The sequence below is a fragment of the Anas acuta genome, chromosome 1 (genome assembly GCF_963932015.1).
Source record: "Anas acuta chromosome 1, bAnaAcu1.1, whole genome shotgun sequence".
In the NCBI taxonomy this organism is placed as follows: Eukaryota; Metazoa; Chordata; class Aves; order Anseriformes; family Anatidae; genus Anas; species Anas acuta.
This window is the reverse complement of record NC_088979.1, coordinates 161,186,349-161,210,305: the sequence shown is the minus strand read 5'-3', so window position 1 is coordinate 161,210,305 and position 23,957 is coordinate 161,186,349. Positions and strand designations below refer to the sequence as shown.

Genomic DNA, 23,957 nt, shown 5'->3' with positions numbered 1-23,957 from the left:
CCAGTCCACTCATTGGGACGCACAGGGAGGCTATTAGAATATCCTCGCTTCCTGACTTTATACAGACACCTCTGTCATATATACTTTTTATTATGCTTTCAGAACGTACTATGGGATTTCGTGTTAAAATGATAATTGCATTCCTACCTCATCACCGAATCAATCCTCCCTGAAGCAGTTTCAGCAAAAGGGGAGTAAGGATGGCATGAGGAGGCCAGGACTCACAGCTACCAACCCAGGCTATTCATCAGCTCACACATACACACTTCTCTCCCCCACTTCCCAGCTGCTGAAGGAAGAGTTCAGCCAACAAACACATCTACAAATTTGAAGGACTAATAGCATAACTACTATTAAAAAAAGCTGCTGAGATAAGACAGCTCCCCTAAATGTTGCTTTTGACTCTAAGGGAGTCAAAATATTGCAACTAAGCCAATACTGGGGTATGTGCTCCACCCCAACCCTGCCCAGCCCTCCCTTTCCCCACCCTCTCCCCCCCAAAAAAAAAGAAAAAATAAATATTTTTTGCTTGTGTAGCTAAGAATGGAAGTAAAAGTATCTCTGATTTGTCCTCAGCTACTGAAGAGGTGGCTGTGATTGCGGTGCAGGACTGTGTTAAACAAACCAGCACTAAAGAAACTCTGAGCTGTCAAATTCAGATCTTTTTTTTAGATCTGTCTATTCAGATTTGTGTTGTTGTTCCTATGTTGTTCCCTGTGGTGGGATATGAACACAAAAGATGCATTGCCAGAAAAACTGGGGAGAGAGTAAAAGAAGAAATGAGTTATATAATTTTGTCTGTGATGACGAAAGCAGCTGTCTCAAAAGAACGTGTTGTTTATGGTATGGAGCTCTCTGGTGACATGCTGGAACACTAAGAAAAATTCCACACCATGCCTGTCTTTGCACAGCATGCAGTTCACACTCCGAAAACACACTTATGTGCTCACATGTATGCACCTCGCAGCATCTGCATGTCAGAGACCAGCATGCACAGGGTACATGGGCTCATGTGCACGCCAGGATATGCAGTCACACAGATATAAATGCAGACATTCATACGTGAACGCCAGCTGGGTATCATGGAGTCGATGACCTCACTTTTCATTCTCCCCTTCTGAGCACATCCAGCTGCTCATACAGTGTCTGGAGCTGTGGGGTGAGGCAAGAGGCAGGAATGTGATCATATGCAGGTGTGCAGAGAGACACTGACACAAAAGTTCTTCATATTCATTTAATCAAACTAACAATGTACTTGTTCATTTATGGCAAACAGACACGGGCATTACAGAAATCTGAGTCACATTCTATGGGACCAAAGCTTTTGTTTCATGTGCCAAAACAAAAGTGGGAGTCATGAGAGAAAGAGACAAGGTAAGGAAAAGTAGTCAAAATTTGTGAGATGGAGTGTTTCCCTTCCCACGATTTTCTTGGTGCTACAGAATTACAGATTAACTTTTCTGATAATTTTGATTCATGTTTCTGCAGGAAGTTCCCCTGCGGATTGGGGTCTACCTCTGGAGGTGGAATTGTCGCTGTGTTAAGTCCTCTGTCTCAAGCTAGCTTCCAGGGTGTCTTCCATGTACCTCTTCCAGGTACTGACACGATCCCCATCATCACTGCACTTGAGCACTTTGCGATATTTGTCCCAGAAATACCCCTGTGAGGTAGGGAAGTGCTACTATCCCCATTTTTACACAGGGAACTGAGGCACTGAGGGGCTGAAAATCACTAGGTACGTACTTAGCAAAACAGTCACTGGAAACTGGATCCCAAGTCATTCCTCCTGCTTCCTAAGGGCTCTGACCACTGAATCATCCTGCTCCTCTGAACCCCTCTTGATTATTAGTACCTGTGTATGTATTGTCAATGTGAAGCCTTCCATTGGAAGCACTGCTAAGAGTAAGTGTAGCTCTCTGCAGGCACTGCCTCCTCCTTTCCCAGACAAGTCACTGTGGGTTTCACAGGCTGTTTGACTGCACAGAGAGTGGCACCTCCATCTCTCAAATGTGCTCACATCAGTGCTAGGCTCCAGCTCAGACCAGTAACACAAGCCTACTCTTCCCTCCCTGCTCCAAAAGGTACACCTACTTTTCTCCCCAAGAGTCCCCCAAGGCAGTCTCTGGTCCCAGGGTCACTGACCTATCTTCCTCCCTATTTTGGTTCCTAAGATCTGTCTCTGATTAACCATAGTTCCCCATACTTTATAACTACCATCTTTCAGGCCATGCTTTCCATTTCCTATAGGGGTTTGCCCTCCCTCACAGACAAAGATCATGTAACTTGCTCTCACATGCCACAGACTTGCTTTGCCTCTCAGAACTGCTGTATCACTTTGGAGCAGAGATATCCTTTAAAAAAAATAAATACAACATCAAAACCCTAAAATTTTCCTTTATAAATAAATAGAATACAAATATCACAGTTCTCAGCCAGGAAAGGTTTCTTTAAAACAGACAACAGTTTCTGGCCACTATATATTTTCACCCTGGGATGAAGAGCCATCCATACAGTCTATCATATCTGGGGCTGCTTGCTTCAACAGCCTTTCCAGATGTACCTTGGTAATGGGACTGTAATCTACTGGAAACTGGTGGCTGCTGGCTCTTTGAGGGTATCCCAGCCCCCTCACTGTTCATAGATTTGTGAGTTATTTACAACCGAGGGTCAGTCAGCACCAAAACTGCAGGGATTTCATGGGTCTACTGACCAGCTCCTTTCTGCTGCCATGGGAAGGCAGAGTTAGGTGGCTGGAGAAACAGGACTGAGGAATGGCCACCTTCCCCTGTGATCAGACTCCATGTGTCCATCATAACCTGGTTTAATTATGGGGCAAACACTTTCAGCTGGATGGTCTTGGGGTCTTGGTGGTGGTTTTAGCACCCAGGCTGTTTCCTCATCCGTGGGGAAAGCTGTGTCCTGGACTCAAGGAGTTCACAGACTTCATCCATTGCCCTGGTACAGGTCTCAAGGTTGTCAGCCAGCTTCTGGATTTTGGCCTTCAGCACGGCCTGGCTCACTTTTGTGACCTCCTTTGTATATTCTGGCACAAGGAAGCTGTGGGAGCCGCAGAAGACCAAGAAGCAGACGGAGTTGTACAGCGAAATGGAGGCCCTCTTCTCGGACTGGAGCAGTGCGGGGTCCCCTGGGCCCTGCCCCCGGCGGAGGAATTCCAGGCAGCCGAGGATTTCCCTCATCTGTTTCCGACAAGTCGTTGCAATTTCCTGCACCTTTCTCACCTCCCGGGAATTGCAGAGCACCAAGGAGAGATCAGAGGTGATATTGACAGCCCCCCCAGCAGTGGCTAGGCCCAAACCCACAGCTGATGCCAGGAGGGAGGCTCCCAGTGTAGCCGGGCTCAGGGACAGCCCCACGATGGCCGTGACTGCTCCCGCGGCGGTCAGTGAGCTCCCGCTGATGTTGGCAATCAGGGACCTTTTGCGGAGCTTGTTTATTTTACGAGCTGCCTTGTGGAGGTGAGCAATTTGACCACGCAGCCTTCGTCTCTGATCCAGCAGTGCTATATGGAAGTGGTGCGTGGGGTCCACTGTCTGGGGAAGGGCAGCACCGTTCCTCTCCATGGCCTCTGTCCAGAAATAGAAAAAGTTAAGTTGGGATTTACAGAAAAAAAAAAAAAAAAAGACATGCTCAGCCTGGACTTCCATTTCAGGGATGGCACCCAGCCAATTTTCTAGTTTCTCCCGGCTACTTGAAAGGTTGGCTGTCTGCACGCACGCATACGCTCACGTACACACACGCACGCACACACGTACACACGTGTATGTTTAATTACCGTATTCCAACTTTCAGACAGAGGAATTTTTAAATGTTTTTCTTTATCCTTGAGAAGACTAAAGTATCTTAAGGACTGGCATCTGAGGTACTGTTCTTGTTTCTGTGAGCACACAAAATATCTCTTCCTACCCTGGGAACAAAAATTTCCTTAAGATTAAGTGACTTGGTGTCCAATGCTGCCAGAACTAATAGGTACTGTCCCCACCATGGGATTCAGAGGATTTGCGATATTAAAGGGCATCCATCACAAGAAAGGACAGACTCTGAGGAGATCTCAGTAGTAGAAAAACCCCGTTTCAGGACCAGCTAAGCAAAGCTGTTCATTAATGCAGCCATCTTTTCTAAGTATTCTGTACTGTGAACTGGAGGGTCCTGGCCCCTCACACTGGCACACTATGACTAGGTCCCCTGGTGAAGGGATGCAAGACACTGTCTCCTGATGGCTCTTGAACAGGAGACGTTTATTACCCTTTTTCACTTATTACCCTTTTTCACTTATTACCCTTATTCACTTTTTCACATATACTGTCCCCGTAGCCCCACGTGCTGTCCATGCACCCGAATCTGTCATACAATTGGTTAGAGACCCTCAGACATGCGCCTCGAGCCAGCCAGCAACTGGCCACTGCCCAAAGCTCATCTTTAACACTGTAGCCAATTTACGTTATCTCAACCTTGCTCAAATGACGTGTGAAACAGCACGGAGCCACCTGCAAATTCCTTTCCCACACCCTGGGGCTTTCATTCTGCAGACTCCCTGTCTTTCAGAAGGAAGAAACCACCTACCAAAGAGTCTTTCCATCCTGAAGTGTGTAAATAAATTATTCTTGTTGCTTTATTATTATTATTATTATTATTATTATTATTATTATTATTATTATTATTATTATTATTATTATTATTATTATTATTATATTTTCCCTCCTGCTTGTCCTAATCCATCTCACACAGAATCCTTTAGGGCCTCCCCTGTCTCCTGTGACTGTCAGAACAACATCCCATTCTCTCTGAGGCCCTTGGTATCATCAAGCTATTTGAGCCACTTGTGCTTTTCTTAGCTGGAGGCATTTTTTAATATGGCTATAATCAGAGATGAAGCTGAAGGGAGAAGGACTAACACTAAGCTAAATAAATACTGGTGTCGAAATGAGCAATGAGCACATCATCAATGACTTAGCAACAGATCAATATCATGATCATTAACTATATCAATTCCTGTAGCATCTTAACAATTTGTTCTGCAGATTTTCTCTCTGAGAACACTCTAGTAATACCAGTAGCCATCTAACTGCACAGTTAGTAGAACAGTCATTCAATATATAGCCTCAGCCGTACAGTGAAACATTTCTTTTGATTACACTGATTTATACCAGCATAAAAGAAAACCAAGACATCTCCTGTTTTTAGGGGAAAATCTCCGCAACAATATTTTTTTTTAAATTAATTTACTGTTATTAAGAAATTATAAATACAGTTTATTAATAAATTATTAATAAATATTAGCTTTAGAAATATTATTAAATACTGTGCACAATAGTCCCAAATCAGTTTCTAAAATGCACATGCTTTCCTAATGCAGGTCTCAAACAGATTCCAATGAAATACTGGTTCAAACTTACCTTTAGTTTCCAGCTGACCTCCCAACAGACAAATTTTGGTCTGTTTCTGGAGGAGACCAATTTATAGCTCCTGTGGACCAATTGCTGCAATGGGAATGCTTTGCCTCATACTGGGAGTTTGCCATTTCCTGCTCTCCCTTGTGCAGAAGGATGTGACACACTGGAAAGTGACCTGAGGGACAGCGAGCACACATCATGTTCAGGAAGCGATCCCTGCGAATGAACATTGTGTGTTCGCTTTTCCTGAAGTGTAGGGGGGAAAAAAATAATAATGAAAAAAATCTCGGCCTATTCCTGGTTCTGAGCTAGTGCAGTCATTCCCCCCAGGGAGCAGTTGCCTTTCCTTTCCCTGAAATAGCAACTGACTTTACTCTATGCTGGAGCCGCCAATTACTTGATGACTGAAGTTTCCCCCCACTCCACATCTAGAGCATCAGCCATTCAGCTACTTCATTCAAGGCCAGTGTACTTTTAAAATCCCGTCTCTTTGGGACGATGGTGCTTGTGACTGGCTGGAATGCAGCAGTGCTGCGTGAGAGCTGGAGAGGTGCTCAGCCCATGTAAGGGAAGCAGCAAGTGGCAAGGTGATGGCTCTGGATTCACATCCCTGCCCCTTTCCAGTAGACAAAACTGTTGCTCTGTTTCTCAACCATGGGCACTGTTATTTTCCTAAACTGCATGCCCAGCAGTTGATGACCAGAAAGAAGGGGTCACTGGGATCTCCTCCTTTGCTGCCTGCTATTGCCTGGCAGCCGTGCCCACCTACTGATGTGGCCAGAAGGAGGAGATTGTCAGGGTGTTGGGGAGGAACAGTCTGAGTGACACTCCTGGTGCTGCCTTTCACACTGAGCCAGGGCCAGCTGGAATTAAAGACAGGAAAAGGAAATGACTGTTTGGTGGCACTAAGTGGTGCAGTTCACCTCAGACCAGAGTGGTGCGTGTCCCTCTTTACACAGGGCCTGCAGTGCCAGGGACATCCATTTCAAGCAGCTGTGCTGGAAGACAGCAAATGTACTTTCTTGCTTGGTGGTTTCTTCAGGACTGCTTGCCTCTCATTCTGCCTTGGGTCCCCCAGGCATAGCTAATCTGAAAGCCACATAGTTTTTACTGAGTGGCAAGTCTTTACCGTTGAATCTGTGAAGTGTGTAGCCACACAGTTGCTGCAGCTGACCCAGAGAAGGGACAAAGACTGTGAAAGAGCAGGCAGGGAGAGGAGAAGGCTGGGGTTGCTCATTTCAGTGCAGCTTGGTTTTAGAACATCTTAAACTGACCATGAAACAGTATGTCAAGTGTTTTGTCATGGGTGGATGAAACTGGATATGAACTAAAAAAATCGATAGCATTAAAAAGCTTCTACAACCTGTCACAGAATGGAAAGAGAAAACATTGTTTTGAAGATGCTTAAATAAGCAATCTTGGTCTGTTACACTTTGTACGTATTATATGTTAACAGGAAGATGACTTTTGACACTGAGGGAAATTGTGCCTTAGCCTTTCCTTTTGTTTTAGCAAAAATATGCTTGAATTGGAGCCCATCTGCTTTGGCAAAGGTTTGCAGTTGATAGACATGAGAGTTCTTTCACACATTCCCAACAGAAAAAGCTTTCTTGATGTAATTGCACCTGCATTGTGACTCGTCTTGGCATAGATATTTTTGTTTGAACAGTGAGTTTTGATAGGAGAGGAGAGGAGAGGAGAGGAGAGGAGAGGAGAGGAGAGGAGAGGAGAGGAGAGGAGAGGAGAGGAGAGGAGAGGAGAGGAGAGGAGAGGAGAGGAGAGGAGAGGAGAGGAGAGGAGAGGAGAGGAGAGGAGAGGAGAGGAGAGGAGAGGAGAGGAGAGGAGAGGAGAGGAGAGGAGAGGAGAGGAGAGGAGAGGAGAGGAGAGGAGAGGAGAGGAGAGGAGAGGAGAGGATGATGACAGTACGACAACAATGACAACGATAAGGAGGAAGATGAGGAGGAAGACAAGGAAGATGAGAAAAAAGAAGGGAAGGGAAGGGAAGGGAAGGGAAGGGAAGGGAAGGGAAGGGAAGGGAAGGGAAGGGAAGGGAAGGGAAGGGAAGGGAAGGGAAGGGAAGGGAAGGGAAGGGAAGGGAAGGGAAGGGAAGGGAAGGGAAGGGAAGGGAAGGGAAGGGAAGGGAAGGGAAGGGAAAATAAGAAAATATTGCAGAAAACAAGGGATTCCCATTAAGTGCTACAAATAATATCAACTTGATTTTTAAAAGGAAATGTAAATTCAAATAAGAAACTTTATTTCCTATGGAGTCTTCCAACAGCAGTATGCTGTGGTCTGTTTCTGTTCCTGTTCACACCCTTACAAGCATCGCTTTGGTGTGAGCATTTGTCTTCACTCCCACAGAGAACACACCAGTGAAGGTAAGCTGGCAGGAGTGGGAGCAGAACCATCAAGGAACATCTCTGAACACCTCCCAGGGAGTGAAAGGCTTTCAGTGCCATTAGCACACCTGCAGATGTGAGCATATTTGCTGAGTCAACAGGCAGGTCCCACGGACGCTGACTGAACCAGCTGCCAGAGACCTCAAGACTGTTGGGTCACGTCCGACCCTCCCTGGGCAGTCCTGCAAGCTAGTGGAGGCCCAGAGATCCTGCCGGCTGTACGTGTTCATCCAAGCCCCGCTGCTGCTGCTGCAGTCTCTTCATTCTTGGCTCATGAAGAGCTGGTGCTTGAGGGTGGAAGAGGTACAGCAGGCATTTCACGATTACACTGGCCAAAAATCATCCCTCTGCTCCACCCTTTCCCATCTAGCCTCATCCTCCTGAAATGTGCAGAAGCCAGACCCATGCAAAATCTGCCCTGAAGGCATTTTGAGAGAACAGATGACAAGCAAGAGGAAGGAAGGATGTTTTATGGCCTCAGCTCTCTTCCTTCCAGTGGATTTTGGCAGAAGTGACTGGACTTTTTGCTCTCGATCTCCCCGGCAGAAGGGATGTAGAGCAGAGTGAAACTGTTTTGATCTGCAGTGTAGCATTTGATGGTGGAGTTTCATAGATGCACTTCCTTTATTAATACTATTTTGATATAAAGTACATTCACATTTAAATGCCATCTTTTTAACAGGCATGTTTTGTCATGTTTGGTGCTTTTGACCTTAGCTGCTGGATCCCAGGGTTAAAAGTTTTCTCTTTTTTTCTCTCCCTCTCTCTCTTTTAGTAGAAAAGAGAGTTCTTCTCTTGCATCTTTCAGGTTAACCAGAAGTGCATTGCACAACTTTTGCAGCTACTTGAGAGAGATAACTCAATATTCATAACAATACACAGGGATTTAATTGAGAAATAACTTAGATAAGAGAACTAGCTATCAAATACAGTTATTGGAAGTGGAGTTATTTTAGAAGGAGGCTGCACTGCAGGTCTGCATGTTAATTTCATTCCAGTTTTGCCAATTATGATGACTTTTGATAATACGTCTGGTGCTGTCCTTCAGCTTCAAAAACTGGAATTTCAGAAAGGGGGATTGGACTTGTGCTGGGATGGTCACAGTCATGTGTCAGAGTTTCATTCCTTCATTGTCAAAGATTTTATCCACAGTTCATAAAGAAACTGATGCTACATTTGAAGATCAATGAAAAGTCAAGCAGTTTGCATTGTGATGAAAACCAAAATCCTAGACTCCTCTAAAATCTTCTGGTCTCCTCTCATTGTTTTGCAGGGTTTTTAAACACTTCCAAGACTTGGCAGATGTTGTTGTTTTGTTTACTTTCATATTAAAGTTTTACTACTAGGTTTAAGATAAAGCAGGAACCATTCTGTATGAAAATACATTATGATGAAAACAAAATAATGAAATTAATTATACTGATTAAATTCAGAATGAATTTGTCTCAACCTATTTCCTTTGTCAGTGAGCATGTTTATGAAAAAATAAAAATAAAAAAATCTACAGCTAGGGGTGCAGTGCTACGTCCCTCACCATTTCCTTGATGATAAGGGCCTTCTTGCCCACAGATTTACCCTGTACCTTTTGACCCTGCTGATGCCAGCTGCCTCTACCACCTGCTGTGACAGCAAAGCCCAGAAGTTCTTGGTTACTCATGATATAAAGTATTTTGTTTTGTTTGTTTTCAGCTAACATACCAGTTTCATAGAGTGGCCCTTGTTCTAGCAGTGTGGAATTTGGGAAAGAAGAGTTCTGCTTTTTCCCTACCCATGGCTTTGGTTATTATGCACTGCATGGTGTGTGGCACATGGCCCCCCTCATGCTCATGAGTGACAACTTGTTAGTCACATCTTCTAGTATAGTGGAGGATGTGTACAAGCCAAACACATACAGAAGAACAGAGGACTTTGCTGAGAAACAACTGGGAATGCCAAGAAAACTCCTAGTAAGAAACAGTCTCCAGTGGGCACCTATAGCACCCAATGAATGCTTGGATGTGCATCCAACAAGGACTTGCCAACCCTGCTGCTGAGGGACCGGCTGCCTGCTGGTAGGCAGGACAGGAACAGGCAGGTCTGAGAAACTGGGGATGAGAGTGGCAGCTAGCTAAGCTACCCATGCAGTTGTGCTGGCTTGTGCTGCACCACGTCTCCAATTTTCCGTTCTCAAAATAAAATACCTCTGAGGTGATTCCTCTCGGCAACACATGAGGACTGGGAACAATAATCAGAAATGTTCTGTCCTATTGCCAGTGTACTTAGACAGAGGAAGAAAGAGAAATACTTCCTTTCTGAAAGCCAGGCAGATCTTTTTGTATCTTTCTCAGCATCAGAAATTATTACATGCTCCTCAGGCCTGATGACAGAGTAGCTGTTGGTGACATAAAGTTCTCTGAAGGGAAATTTATGAAGAGAGGGGGGTTTAGGATGGCATGAAGGACATCCTGGTATGCTCATGAAGCCAACGACCAAATCTGTTACTGGGAGATCTGGCAAGAGCAAGTCACCACTCCTATAAGGCCCATGAGTCTGCATTTCCAGGAGAGAGGAAGGTGCCCTGGTACAGAGCCAGGATGTGATGGGGACTGGCGCTTGGCATTTCTCCCAGGCTCTTGGTTCAGATGTGTGCTGTGCCCAAGTGCTCTGCTGCCCAGTGTCCCTGAAGCCATTTGTTAATAGCACAGGGATGGTCAGCAGGTGTTCTTGGGCCAGGAGGATTTGTCCTGTTTCCTGACACCCTGGACAAATGATCGCAACACGGGAGGGAGGAAAGGAAACCCGGGAAAGAGTGTACTTCCCCGCATCTGCAGGTACACCCTGCAAGATTAGCAGAAGCCATAAGGGCAGGGCATAGTTGAGTGACCTCTTGGTGTGCAAACACATACAATTTAAAAAAATACTTTCTAAAAATGCCATCATCCTGGGAGGTACAAAGATTTGGAGGGGTGGTATACCTCTCTAGTAGCATTTGATCAAATGTAGCCTCTTGAAAAATCAGATAGTACTTCTTGGTTCTTGTTTGGAGAGGCCAGTTGGATCCTGTTGAAGTCCATTCAGAACCAAAATGGAAGTTCCCATTGTCCTTGCTCTACAGGAAGATATGGTAGGTAGGGTAGACACTTTGCAAGCCTTGAGCAGGTTAGAAAGAAGCTCAAAGGAACAGCTCAAAGGATTAAGTTCCCATAGGTGGGTGGAGATGGCTGAAGTGACCATGGTGGGGAAACGATGACAGGAAAAAGGGAAAGAAGATGCTGGCACTGGCACTGATAACAGCATGGAGGGCTAAGGGTAAGAAAGCATCATACAAAAAGCTGCAGGTGTGTCTGAGCAAGGAATACAGATAAGAACATAAACTATAGTGGATTGCATATAAGAGTATAACTGAGTTGGCCAAAAAAGGATTAGAAGAGCAGCTAGTTAAAAACAAAAAAAAAAATCAAATCAAAACTAATACTAATTCTTCCATCTGTCACAGCAGCAGCAAAAATCCTACCAGAGAGCCAGTCAGGTCACAAGACTCCAGATCTGTAAGCCTACTGTCTGTGCCAGACACACTGGTAGAGCTAGAACAAGGATCAGAACAACCTCGTGGATAAATACAGCCTTTTCAATAAAGTCAGCAAAGTTCCAGTTTGCAAAAGGAAGTCCTGCCTCACAAACATCATGAAGGTTTTTTTGATGGGGTCATCTGGTACGTGGAGAAAGGTGACCTAGTTGACATGATTGGCTTGAGTTTCCAAAGGCTTTTAACAAAGCCTCACTGAAAAGACCCTAAAGAAAAATAATCAGCAGCAAGGTAAATGGGAAAATCTAGCATGGAGAGGTAAGTAATAAAAGAATGGAAAAAGCACAGCACTAAATAGAGAAAGGTTACCAGGGAGTTCTGCAGGGGTCTGCACTAGGATTTGTGCTACTAAACAGAGCTACTAAATGACCCGGAAAAAGGGGGTGAACAGTGAGATGATGGGCTCTGCAGAAAATATGGCAAGTTAAAATGCTGATGCAGTTATATGTCTAGAGAAGCTTTTGTTTCAGTGAATACCAACACTAATGCAATGTGAGGTTGATGTCCACTAAGTATAACCGTAATCCATGTCTGCTGTTACAGCTTTGGGGAGGAGAGAACAAAACAGAACAGAAAAGAGAATAGAGAAAAAATAAAATAAAATAAAATAAAATAAAATAAAATAAAATAAAATAAAATAAAATAAAATAAAATAAAATAAAATAAAATAAAATAAAATAAATAATATTGAAATATAATGTAATGTTATATAGTATATATAATACACACAATATACATAATAAATAAAATAATTAAAAATAAAAATATAAATATGTAAATATGAAAATTTATAATATAATACAATATGATATGATACGATATAATATATAAGAATGTATTTTATATTTTATAAAATAAAATAAAACAGAAAATTTATTTATTTATTTATTTATTCTCTGTTCTCCTGTCTCCTCCCCTCCCCTCTTCTCCCCTTCAGCTTTCTTCCTACGTCTCATGTGGACCAGTAAGGTTGGAAGTCTGCAAAGAGAGCTGATAGAAGATAAACTGATACGGCTTGTCAAGGAAACAGGATATGATCCAAGCTGCACCTTATGGGCAGAGAACTTCAACTGAAGGTGGCTGTCACCAGTGCTCTATGCCAGATGTTCCTGAAAGGTGTGATAAAGCCACTGCTACTGAATTTATACATCTCTGGGAGCAGAGATGGTTCCCCTGAACTCCCTTGAATCAAGATGCCAGATTTGACAAAGCTGCCTTGGAGGCTGGTTGTGGACTCTGCCTTTAGGAACGAATCAAATTCTTGATGCTTAGGTTAGATTTTAATCCAAATCCATAATGTTAAATTTATACTTGCTGACTTCTCTTGAAGTGTCCTAGGGCTCCCCTCTATTATTTTTTTGGGGGGTATTATTTTATTTTTGCAGCACGAGAGAGATTGAGTGACTATATAGATCAGATGGCAATATTTTTACTGTCAGAGCTTGAGAAAAACTTTTTCACATCTGAAGCAGCTCTTCAGGCTAGAAGTGGACCTGAGAAGCATACGGAGACCGATGCATTTCCTGATGTATACTCAAAAATTGGATCAGTGTGAATGTAGGACCTCTGATATCAATGTGAAGCTACAAGCTGCTCACACTTCCTAGCTGTTCTGCAGCAATCTTCAGCTAGAGAGCTCAATGAACTTTGAAGGTGCCTCTTTGCACAAATCTTCTTGACATGCAGGGAAACAAAGGTAAGGAGAAAGCTGGTGGTTTGCTCTTTGCCTTGCAGGCGGAACCAAATGTTGAATGTAGGTGGCCTCAATTTCAGGTGAGTATTTGCTTGCTGAGGCTACCCTGCGACCCAACATAGCTTTTGTAGCACTGGTCAGGCTGTGATTTTAAATTCTGTTGTTCTGGGCCCCTTCAAGATTGGAGGGTGAGACTTTCCATTTCTGCATGTACTTCATGCTTCTGATTCTAGGCAGCCGGATGTGAGGAATACTGATTCAGCCTTCAAGGCCACGGTATTCTTTTTTTTACTGGGAAAGAAACGGCATCAGTAGGCCAAAAGGAGCGTTTCCTGTGTAAAGAAAGGGGCAAAATTCCTGTGTCCTCTGGGATAAAATTTCATTTTTGTCTGAATAGGACATCTGTCGTAGGAATTTCTCATTTGAATACATGCCAGCAATAAAGAAGGAAAGAATGTTGCTTGCACAGGTAAAAGGAACAAGAGTCATGGATGCCTTCAGGGTCCCAGAACTGAGCACTGTACGTAACACACCCTCCACATGCTCAAAAGGAAGGTGGCAAAAAAAAAACACTAGAAGTATCCCTCCTCCTCCAGCTCTTCTCTGATGCCCGCTTGCCCAGCCCCACGCAGCCCCCCTGGCTGTGCAGGAGCCGTGATGCCAGCAGCCAGAAGCGCTTCAGCGGCTGGACGTCGGCGCCGAGCTGCTCCTTTCCTTTGCAGACCCTGCATCCCAGTGGCCTCCTGGAAAAGTGCAGGGAGCATCAGCCTCGGGCCCTGCCCTCCAGCAGCCCGGGGAGAGGAGCCTTCCCCGGGCGGTGGGCGTCTGTCCCAGGAGCAAGGCGCCGGCCGGACCCCGTCTGAGCTAACAGGCTCAGCTGCTACTAGCAACTGAAAGAAGTTGTCCTCTCCTTGGCAGACCTGGTGACCACCACTGCCTCTGGCTCTTCCCCTCTGGAGAGGCTGGGAGGGGAGGCCCAGGGCGTGTGAGACCCGAGGAACATTTACCAGCCGGTGGTGTGAGACCAGCTGCCTTCGAGGAAGCCAGCCCGAGGTGGCTGAGGCAGCCCCGTGACACGGGGATGTGGCTCTGAGTGGGCTGAGTGCCCACGGGTTCTCACCTGTGGTTATCAGGGACTTGGTGTGCTCACCCAACCCACAGCCCTGCAGCAGCATTTTCTGCAGACAGCAGCTAAAAGGTGAAAAAAATGGCTCTTGCTACAGGTCCCTTTACGGCTTGTGTTTTGCTGGAGCAGATGGAAATGCTGTTATCTAGAAGGACAGGCTGGCAACTGAAGCTGGCTGCTGCTAGCCCACATCCCCTCAAGGTGTTTCCCCATGGGGCCAACTGCACCTGCAGGCTGACATCCCCACTCAGCCTGTGTGCGTGCGGGAGAGAGCTGAGGTTTGTGACAAATTGGAAGTGAAAATAAACAAACAAATTAATTGCATTTTGACTTTTTCTTCTTTTTCTTTTTCTTTTTCTTTTTCTTTTTCTTTTTCTTTTTCTTTTTCTTTTTCTTTTTCTTTTTCTTTTTCCCTTTTTCTTTTTCTCTTTCTTTCTTTCTTTTTCTTTTTCTCTTTTTCTTCTTCTTTTCCTCTGTTAAATTAAATGAACATCCCTGAACTACTTTCTCCTGACAGGAAATATGGAGAGTTAACATCTTAACAGCAGGAGGGCAGAAAATCTGAACCTGACAAAAGTTGGAGGATACAAATATGATTCAATTTTTAAGAAATGTGGAAAAGTGACTTCCAGTTCTCCCACCTCTAAACTGGGGGTGGCCTTTACTTGTTTTGGAAAGATATGGAAACACAAAAAGAACAAACACAGTGTGCTTAAACACTAATGGCACGTGGAAAAGTCATAAGGAAGGGCAGGAAGAGGAGCAAAAAGGAGTCAGGAAGAATTATCACGAGTATGTGTAGACAGATAAATGCTAGGTTACTGTAAGGTGATCTCCCTAGGGCCAGTAATGACATTGATGGTGGCCTCTATGCTTCATTACCTAGAGCAAGGTGACCATAAAAGGGACATGCAATAAATTGAAAATTACCCTAATATTGCAACAACTTCTTATTGTCTTGGAGGTTTTAAGTGTGGTTTGAATTACTGTATTTTTCGAGAGTTAGTAGGCATATGTTCTTGGTTACAACAATCCATATTCTTCACGCTGGCTGTGCTCTGTAAAGGCTTTCAGGTCTGGTTTTGCAGTTTAAGCTGGCTCACGTTGATAGCACTAGCAGCAACATTCTGGGTGATTTGCTGGCAGATTACCTTACCAGATATCTTTCTCCATGCCAACAGCTCTGAGGTCCTGTAATTTCTTGATGGTTGCCTCTTCTAATGTGAGGCAGCAAAGCTTGCTGTAATTGCAATGGTAAATGGATAAGAACGGTGACAGTGAGGGAGGGAGAATCTCTCATACAAGTATCCTCCCTATCTGCTGTTCTTGTGTGTCTGCATTGCAGGGAAATGTGTACTACTTCTGTGTATCCTAATTAGGCCTGATCATGACCAGAGTAATAACCTTGGTGCATAACTTCATGTGGGTTTTTCTTTGTGATGCACACAAGGAATAGCTGTATTTGAGGGAGGAGGGCAAACCACTGTCCCTGTGGTTTCTCATTCACTGATGAATGAAGTGACACTATACATGTATTCAGCCCTCCCTGTATGCCTTGATTTTTCTCTGGTACTTATGCACCCTCCACCCTCATATGCACTGCTTTGCTGCTTGTTTCTGAGATGGTCATGAGAATATACTGTCTTCTAAACAAGAATGGAAGGGAACAGTGGAGTAAACAGATAAATGGAAAATCAAATAATCAGAAGCAGTTAAAATAATTATAAAAATGGCTTCAATTTTTAAAATTGTCATTTAACATTTGGTGGAGATCAATAACTTTAAAACTAGAGTGAGGGCTACATCAAGGTGCTGCAGCATTGCTCTGGCACATATTGAGAGGCTTTTCCCCTGAAGATGGTTGGTGCTGTAGTTTATCACTGCTATATAAGATTTAGAAAGACAGCTGTGTTCCATTTGACTACACGTGTGCAAGATTTTTAATACTCAGAGGAAAACAGTCTTGAGAATATCAAATTACAGACTGGAGAAAAATCTTGCAGAGAATGGGGGAAATTGTTTTATTGTGAGGTAGAAAGGTTTCCATCCCAACCCCCAGTCTCGGCACCAGAGATGTGAAAAGAGTTAGTGAGTATTGAGAGATTCAGCCACTGCAACAAAAATAGTTTTTAGGGAACACAAAGGGTTTTACCAGACCTAGATGGGATGGAAGAGAAGTAATCATACACATGATATCAGGAAAAGTTAGGAGACGACACTTATTTCACTAGTCAGTTCTCTGTTCCCCCTACTGCTATGTGCAGTAAATCTGGCTTACAGTCAAGTACTCTTGCCCTTGTAAAATTCGTAGAGAATATAACTATATAAGCCATCCTGCTTCCAACACTATTGGATAGCCCACATCCAGATGTGATGGATTTTCCATCTAATACCCTCCTTTCCCGTGGAATAACTCCTCAACTAGGAAACCCCAATGATGAGGAAGAGTTAGGTAGAAAGCATAAGTGGGAGAGATGAATATTTTCCTGAAATCATTTTTACCAGAAGGATTGGAGAAAAGGTCAAAATATGCATACAACTTTTTTTTTTTTTTTTTTTTTTTTTTTTTTTGAGAATGAGACTTTATGAATTAACTGAAGATGACGGGTCACCCAGAAGATCTGAGAGGTTAATTTGCCTGTCCTGTAGAGGAATGAGAGGGGTGATCAATTTGTTGAAACAATGAAGTTGAATTTCTGGTCAGCACCATGTACAAACTATACAAGAACAATTTTTATACATTAGGCATAAAGACAGCAATATAATGACAGGGTGCTAAACAAGGTAATGGCTATTAACGGACAACCTTTGAGATAAATACAGTTGTAAATCCTGTTAGGTTCACAAAAATATATACAAAGCTTTTGCTGATAAGGAGGCATGCGTGCTAATAGGGTCACCATTTGTCACCACAGCATGGACAAACAGCTTTGGGTCCCTGTATACTGCAGTTAAAGATTTTGTGTACAGAAATTGCTGTGACTTTATCTGTAATCTGCAGAATGAGCAGTGAGCAAAGACTGTGATTTTTCTTCTTAGTTTGGCATCAAAATATGCACAGAATGGTGTTTTATGTCTCCCGCAGATGTGATCTCTTGTCAGTTATGTCCATGTTACTGAATCATACCAACATGTTTCACAGAAATAGCACTATGTGCTTTATTTAGCGTGTGGCTTGTTTCTGTATGCCGGAGACGTACATGAAGCTCAGTGATTCGACACAAACGTTTTCATATTTGGTCTTCGCGTTCCTGTTCATGACATTAACATTAAAGAGCCCTGTGCTGCGCTAACAACAGCAAAGAGTTGCAGAGAAAGTTGCACGTTGGGAGGTGAATAAAGCGTACACTACCTACTGCTTCACAGGGACGCTCTGGAAATCGTAGCTCGGGAAATACGGGGGAAAAAATCACTAATTCAGTGTTTCTCAGGAGCCGGAGGTACAACGCTCGGTGAGAAAGGCTGCGGCACGGCTTCTGGGAGCTTGTGCTACCTCACTCTCTTTGAAAGCTTTTCATTTCAAGCCGGTAGCTTCTAAACGCTAGCTTTCTTCTCTGATGGGAAGAAGACCCTCTGAAGTTTAGCACTGAGTGTCTTGTCTCCCGTTATCATTAAAGGATAATTCCTAATTTACAAAGAAAAACAAAACTTTCGCTCTCTCGAGGACCGCTCGGTTCCAGGACTCGGGATTTCTGCTCCCCTCTCTCCCCAAACTCAACTCTTCCCGGAACGAGACCCCGACGGACGAAAGCAGACACCCCCACGACCCCCCAGGGGCAGAAAAGGGGCGACTTGGCGAGGGATAAAATATTGAAAAACCGCTTTATTCTCGCCCAAGAAACACAAGCCGAGCCGCCGAGCGCCGGGCGGCGGCGGGGCGGGGCGGGGCGGCCGCACCAATCAGCGCCCGCTGCGCTGCTATAAAGGGGGCGCCGCCGCCGCCGCCAGCACCGCGATCCGCGCCCGTCGCGACATGGCCGAGACCGCGCCCGCCGCAGCGCCCGCAGCCGCCGCCGCCCCGGCCCCCGCCGCCAAGGCCGCCGGCAAGAAGCCGAAGAAGGCGGCGGGCGGCTCCAAGGCGCGCAAGCCCGCGGGCCCCAGCGTCACCGAGCTGATCACCAAGGCCGTGGCCGCCTCCAAGGAGCGCAAGGGGCTCTCCCTCGCCGCGCTCAAGAAGGCGCTGGCCGCCGGCGGCTACGACGTGGAGAAGAACAACAGCCGCATCAAGCTGGGGCTCAAGAGCCTCGTCGGCAAGGGCACCCTGGTGCAGACCAAGGGCATCGGTGCGTCGGGGTCGTTCCGCCTCAGCAAGAAGCCCGGCGAGGTGAAGGAGAAGGCGCCCAAGAAGCGGGCGGCCGCGGCCAAGCCCAAGAAGCCGGCGGCCAAGAAGCCCGCCAGCGCCGCCAAGAAGCCCAAGAAGGCGGCGGTGAAGAAGAGCCCCAAGAAAGCCAAGAAGCCGGCGGCCGCTGCCACCAAGAAAGCAGCCAAGAGCCCCAAGAAGGCGACCAAGGCTGCCAAGCCCAAAAAGGCAGTGGCAGCAAAGAGCCCGGCTAAGGCAAAGGCAGTTAAGCCCAAAGCTGCCAAGCCAAAGGCAGCCAAGCCGAAAGCAGCCAAGGCGAAGAAGGCACCCAAGAAGAAATAAGCCCCCGTGGAAGAAAACCTTCCACACTTAAACCCAACGGCTCTTTTAAGAGCCACCCAACCTTTCCTAAAAAGAGCTGAAACACTGAGATCGATTTCTTATAGACCACGGGAACGATAGGTAGTGAGAAGGATAATGCAGATACTGAGGACAACGTACGTTTTAGTTCGGGGACAGGCAGAGCAGGCTCGGATCAGACGCTCTACGGACCTGAAATCCCCCTGCCGCTTAGAAACGGAGCGGCGAGGGAGTTAAAGCTCCGCAGCGGTGCTTTGAACCACCCGCACAGCGCCGGGATTGGCGGCGGCCCGGGGCTGCCGAGCTGCGCCCGTAGCGCTGCGAGCGCCGCGCGGCTCCGCCCCCGGACGGGGCGTGGGGAAAGACGGCGGGGCCGGGAAGGGCTGCGCCCTACACTGCTGGGGCTCAGTGCTCCGGCTCCGATTAAAACTTTGTGGAACAACTGTTGCTTTTACTGACTGTAAACAATGAGATTGCAGCTCTTTTTCTGGACCTGTTGGTGGCTCTGAAAAGAGCCTTTGGGTTTCGATGGGAAGAGCTTCCCAGGCACGGTTCTCGGTGTTCACTTGGCCTTGGCCTTGTGGCTGTCGGTCTTCTTGGGCAGCAGCACGGCCTGGATGTTGGGCAGCACCCCGCCCTGCGCGATGGTGACCTTGCCCAGCAGCTTGTTGAGCTCCTCGTCGTTGCGGATGGCCAGCTGCAGGTGGCGGGGGATGATGCGCGTCTTCTTGTTGTCGCGGGCCGCGTTGCCCGCCAGCTCCAGGATCTCGGCCGTCAGGTACTCCAGCACGGCCGCCAGGTACACCGGGGCGCCGGCGCCCACCCGCTCCGCGTAGTTGCCCTTGCGCAGCAGCCGGTGCACGCGGCCCACGGGGAACTGCAGCCCGGCCCGCGACGAGCGCGACTTGGCCTTGGCCCGCGCCTTCCCGCCCTGCTTCCCGCGCCCGGACATCGCAGCGACTGACTGATCACCAGCGGAAGACGTGGAGAAATGCCGGCAGCCTCCCAGCTCGGCCTTATATCCCTTCCCGGTAAAAGCAGCGCGATTCGATAGGCCGAGAATTAGATACAGCGAAAGCAGCCAATGGGAAGGCGGATCGAATTCTGACCAATGGAGACAATAGACGGAGAGTTATGAGGGTAGGGATACGAATCAGCCAATGGAAAAAGAGGAACGAGGAACCCCTAATTTGCATACGGTTACTATATAAGAAGGGAGCGCGTAGCTGCCGGAAACACCTCAGCAGTTTCTGAAGAAGTGCGGGAACAGAGAAACAATGCCTGAGCCGGCCAAGTCTGCGCCCGCGCCCAAGAAGGGCTCCAAGAAAGCCGTGACCAAGACGCAGAAGAAGGGCGACAAGAAAAGGCGCAAGAGCCGCAAGGAGAGCTACTCGATCTATGTGTACAAGGTGCTGAAGCAGGTGCACCCCGACACGGGCATCTCGTCCAAGGCCATGGGCATCATGAACTCCTTCGTCAACGACATCTTCGAGCGCATCGCCGGCGAGGCGTCGCGCCTGGCGCACTACAACAAGCGCTCGACCATCACGTCGCGGGAGATCCAGACGGCCGTGCGGCTGCTGCTGCCCGGCGAGCTGGCCAAGCACGCCGTGTCCGAGGGCACCAAGGCGGTCACCAAGTACACCAGCTCCAAGTAGAGCGCCGCGGATCCTGTTTTTAACCCAAAGGCTCTTTTAAGAGCCACCCACGTTTTCAATAAAAGAGCTGAGGCAGCGGTGGTGGCTTGCAAATATATATATGTATTTTTTCTTTAGACATTGCCTAGTTGCAGATAGGTATAAGTTGCAAACATACCATAGTACCTTTAACGCACTCCTAAACGTGCACGGAAGTCCACTTGTTTCTTGTGTTTAGATTGAGACCGACAATAACGAGGGATCATCGGTGTTCCTATCGGTGCCTGCACTAAGTGTTCTGCAGAGGAGACACTTGCTTCCCGCCCCCCTCCTCCCTTCTCATCCCCTCCTACCAGACGTTCACATAAGGGGCAAGACGGCTAAAGAGGAGCGTTTAATCTTGCTTACAGCAGGCAAGAGGCTAATCTGTGGACGACTTCGGCGTTTCCGTAGACCTAGGCGAACAGGAAAGCAATCTGGGCTGCTTCACTGCGCTGTTGCCCCCTGAGGACGGTGTACCCTGCGGTCTGCTCCTGCACTCCCGGCCATTTCTCTGCGCTCCCCCGCAATGGGGGAGCTCCACCGCACTGAAGAGCCCGGGGCAGCGGAGGGGACGGGTGGGCGGGCGGCACTGGCGAGCCCCGCCGCAGTCCGACCTGAGTGAGAACTGCACAGAGCCTCCCGGCAGGCGGCCCCGACACGGCTCTGGGAGGGGGCGGGGCCTGGCGGCGTTAGGCGGCTCGGAGCGCGGCCCCGTTTCCCCGCGGGGAGCTGGGCCTTAAGGCGGGGGGCACAGCAGCTAGGAGGCGTTCGCGGTGCCGGAACGGCCGCCGCGGGCTAAGCCTAGGAGGGCTGTGTTATGGCCCTAAACTGGCAGAGGTCGGTGAAAGAGTAGAAACAGCGACCTCGAGAGGGAGACGGAGGCCGCCTAGCCAAAGAGCTTTAGACGACAGCCCCGATTTGTGCGCGGGGGGTGGGGCGGGGCTGGGAAAGAGACCTGAGGAAGGGAGCGGTGGTTAGAGGCCGAGGCCTTGGCGGCGGGGTCAGGCGCTGCTCTCGTCCCCAGTATCCGCGTCTGCCGGCAGCGCCAGCCTCCACGCCCGCCACGCCGCTACTCGTGGGGGAGGCTCCCGCATTGCTCCTTGGGCAGCACGGCAGCCGGTGCCTAAAAGCTGCGGAGGACCGGCCCGCCCGCGGAAAGGAGCGGAGCGCTCAAGCACGGGGCTGGCCGCGGCGGGCGGGGTCAGGCGCTGCCGGCTCTGGCTGCCGGGGGGCGGGGCAGGCGGGCGGGCTTCCCGGCCCCGAAGCGCGGGCTTTTCGAGCGCCCGCCTCGGCCAATGGCAGGCGGCCTCCCGCGGGCGGCCAATGGGCGGGGGCCCTCGGCTATAAATGCCGCCGCCGCCGCGCTCTCGCCACTGCTCGGTGCCGGGGGCTGAGAGAGGGCGGCGGTGACTGCTAGGCGATGGCGCGCACAAAGCAGACGGCGCGTAAGTCGACGGGCGGGAAGGCGCCCCGCAAGCAGCTGGCCACCAAGGCGGCCCGCAAGAGCGCGCCGGCCACGGGCGGCGTGAAGAAGCCGCACCGCTACCGGCCCGGCACGGTGGCGCTGCGCGAGATCCGCCGCTACCAGAAGTCGACGGAGCTGCTGATCCGCAAGCTGCCCTTCCAGCGGCTGGTGCGCGAGATCGCGCAGGACTTCAAGACCGACCTGCGCTTCCAGAGCTCGGCCGTGATGGCGCTGCAGGAGGCGAGCGAGGCCTACCTGGTGGGGCTCTTCGAGGACACCAACCTGTGCGCCATCCACGCCAAGCGCGTCACCATCATGCCCAAGGACATCCAGCTCGCCCGACGCATCCGCGGGGAGCGCGCCTGAGGCTCCTGACCCAGCCCTTTGCGCCTCCTCTGTTCTCAGCAGAGGAGGCTGCACTCAGACCCAAAGGCTCTTTTAAGAGCCACTCCATGCTCAAAAAAGGCTGTTATTACTTATGTTTAATGGTGATGTTATATTAAATCCTAAATCTCTTCAAAACTCACGAAAAACTTTATTTCTTTGAGTTTAATTATAGTACATATTATAAACGATAGATGCTTCCATACCAAAAGCGTTCCAACATCAGACAAACTAGATATATAGATCACTGTGTGTAAATTCTAGGAAAAATAGATGTGGTAGTATTAGTACATGTAGTCATTATCTACCCTATGAATATGGTAATTAGCGAAACCATTAGACTGTGCCTGAGGCTCCTGCCATGCCACCACCAAACCCAAAGGTCCCTTTTAAGAGCCACTCCAGGCACAACAAAAAGAGCTGTTGACAGTGTAATGGTTCTGATAATTACTCTTAACATGGTAATTAGTAACTATCATATCTTTTTTTTTTTTCCCTACAAATCCCAATAATCTAGCTAGGTTATGCCTGATTAGAACATATTTTGGAAAGCTTTTAGCATGCAGGCTCCTAGTATCCATAATGTATACTATAATTGATCTGTGAGGAAATTAATTTTTCATGCGTTTTGAGGGACTTAGAATATAACATCTCCATTAAACGTAAGTAATAACAGCCTTTTTTGAGCATGAAGTGGCTCTTAAAAGAGCCTTTGGGTCTGAGTGCAGCCTCCTCTGCTGAGAACAGAGGAGGCGCAAAGGGCTGGGTCAGGAGCCTCAGGCGCGCTCCCCGCGGATGCGTCGGGCGAGCTGGATGTCCTTGGGCATGATGGTGACGCGCTTGGCGTGGATGGCGCACAGGTTGGTGTCCTCGAAGAGCCCCACCAGGTAGGCCTCGCTCGCCTCCTGCAGCGCCATCACGGCCGAGCTCTGGAAGCGCAGGTCGGTCTTGAAGTCCTGCGCGATCTCGCGCACCAGCCGCTGGAAGGGCAGCTTGCGGATCAGCAGCTCCGTCGACTTCTGGTAGCGGCGGATCTCGCGCAGCGCCACCGTGCCGGGCCGGTAGCGGTGCGGCTTCTTCACGCCGCCCGTGGCCGGCGCGCTCTTGCGGGCCGCCTTGGTGGCCAGCTGCTTGCGGGGCGCCTTCCCGCCCGTCGACTTACGCGCCGTCTGCTTTGTGCGCGCCATCGCCTAGCAGTCACCGCCGCCCTCTCTCAGCCCCCGGCACCGAGCAGTGGCGAGAGCGCGGCGGCGGCGGCATTTATAGCCGAGGGCCCCCGCCCATTGGCCGCCCGCGGGAGGCCGCCTGCCATTGGCCGAGGCGGGCGCTCGAAAAGCCCGCGCTTCGGGGCCGGGAAGCCCGCCCGCCTGCCCCGCCCCCCGGCAGCCGGAGCCGGCAGCGCCTGACCCCGCCCGCCGCGGCCAGCCCCGTGCTTGAGCGCTCCGCTCTTTTCCGCGGGCGGGCCGGTCCTCCGCAGCTTTTAGGCGCCGGCTGCCGTGCTGCCCAAGGAGCAATGCGGGAGCCTCCCCCACGAGTAGCGGCGTGGCGGGCGTGGAGGCTGGCGCTGCCGGCAGA

At 48.6% G+C, this 23,957-nt stretch overlaps 6 protein-coding genes across 6 annotated transcripts; 3 read left to right on the top strand and 3 right to left on the bottom strand.

Annotated features, from left to right (window-relative positions):
• Positions 1-1,220: 1,220 nt before the first annotated feature.
• On the bottom strand, positions 1,221-5,571 carry APOLD1 (apolipoprotein L domain containing 1). The gene is made up of 2 exons (XM_068668964.1): positions 5,415-5,571; positions 1,221-3,586 (listed from the first exon to the last, which is right to left on the bottom strand). The coding sequence occupies exon 2, from the start codon at positions 3,579-3,581 to the stop codon at positions 2,877-2,879; it is 705 nt and encodes a 234-aa protein (XP_068525065.1). The 5' UTR covers positions 3,582-3,586; positions 5,415-5,571; the 3' UTR covers positions 1,221-2,876.
• A 12,402-nt stretch (positions 5,572-17,973) lies between these two features.
• On the top strand, positions 17,974-18,893 carry LOC137849380 (histone H1.10-like). The gene has a single exon (XM_068668944.1). It carries the CDS (start codon positions 18,168-18,170, stop codon positions 18,834-18,836), a length of 669 nt encoding a protein of 222 aa, XP_068525045.1. The 5' UTR covers positions 17,974-18,167; the 3' UTR covers positions 18,837-18,893.
• A 402-nt stretch (positions 18,894-19,295) lies between these two features.
• LOC137849390 (histone H2A-IV) lies at positions 19,296-19,806 on the bottom strand. Its single transcript, XM_068668956.1, has one exon. The coding sequence runs from the start codon at positions 19,804-19,806 to the stop codon at positions 19,417-19,419; it is 390 nt and encodes a 129-aa protein (XP_068525057.1). The 3' UTR covers positions 19,296-19,416.
• A 19-nt stretch (positions 19,807-19,825) lies between these two features.
• LOC137849394 (histone H2B 5) lies at positions 19,826-20,589 on the top strand. The gene has a single exon (XM_068668960.1). It carries the CDS (start codon positions 20,132-20,134, stop codon positions 20,510-20,512), a length of 381 nt encoding a protein of 126 aa, XP_068525061.1. The 5' UTR covers positions 19,826-20,131; the 3' UTR covers positions 20,513-20,589.
• Positions 20,590-21,900: 1,311 nt separating this feature from the next.
• Positions 21,901-22,448, top strand: LOC137849386 (histone H3). The gene has a single exon (XM_068668951.1). The coding sequence runs from the start codon at positions 21,954-21,956 to the stop codon at positions 22,362-22,364; it is 411 nt and encodes a 136-aa protein (XP_068525052.1). The 5' UTR covers positions 21,901-21,953; the 3' UTR covers positions 22,365-22,448.
• A 626-nt stretch (positions 22,449-23,074) lies between these two features.
• LOC137849387 (histone H3) lies at positions 23,075-23,619 on the bottom strand. Its single transcript, XM_068668952.1, has one exon. The coding sequence runs from the start codon at positions 23,567-23,569 to the stop codon at positions 23,159-23,161; it is 411 nt and encodes a 136-aa protein (XP_068525053.1). The 5' UTR covers positions 23,570-23,619; the 3' UTR covers positions 23,075-23,158.
• Positions 23,620-23,957: the final 338 nt, after the last annotated feature.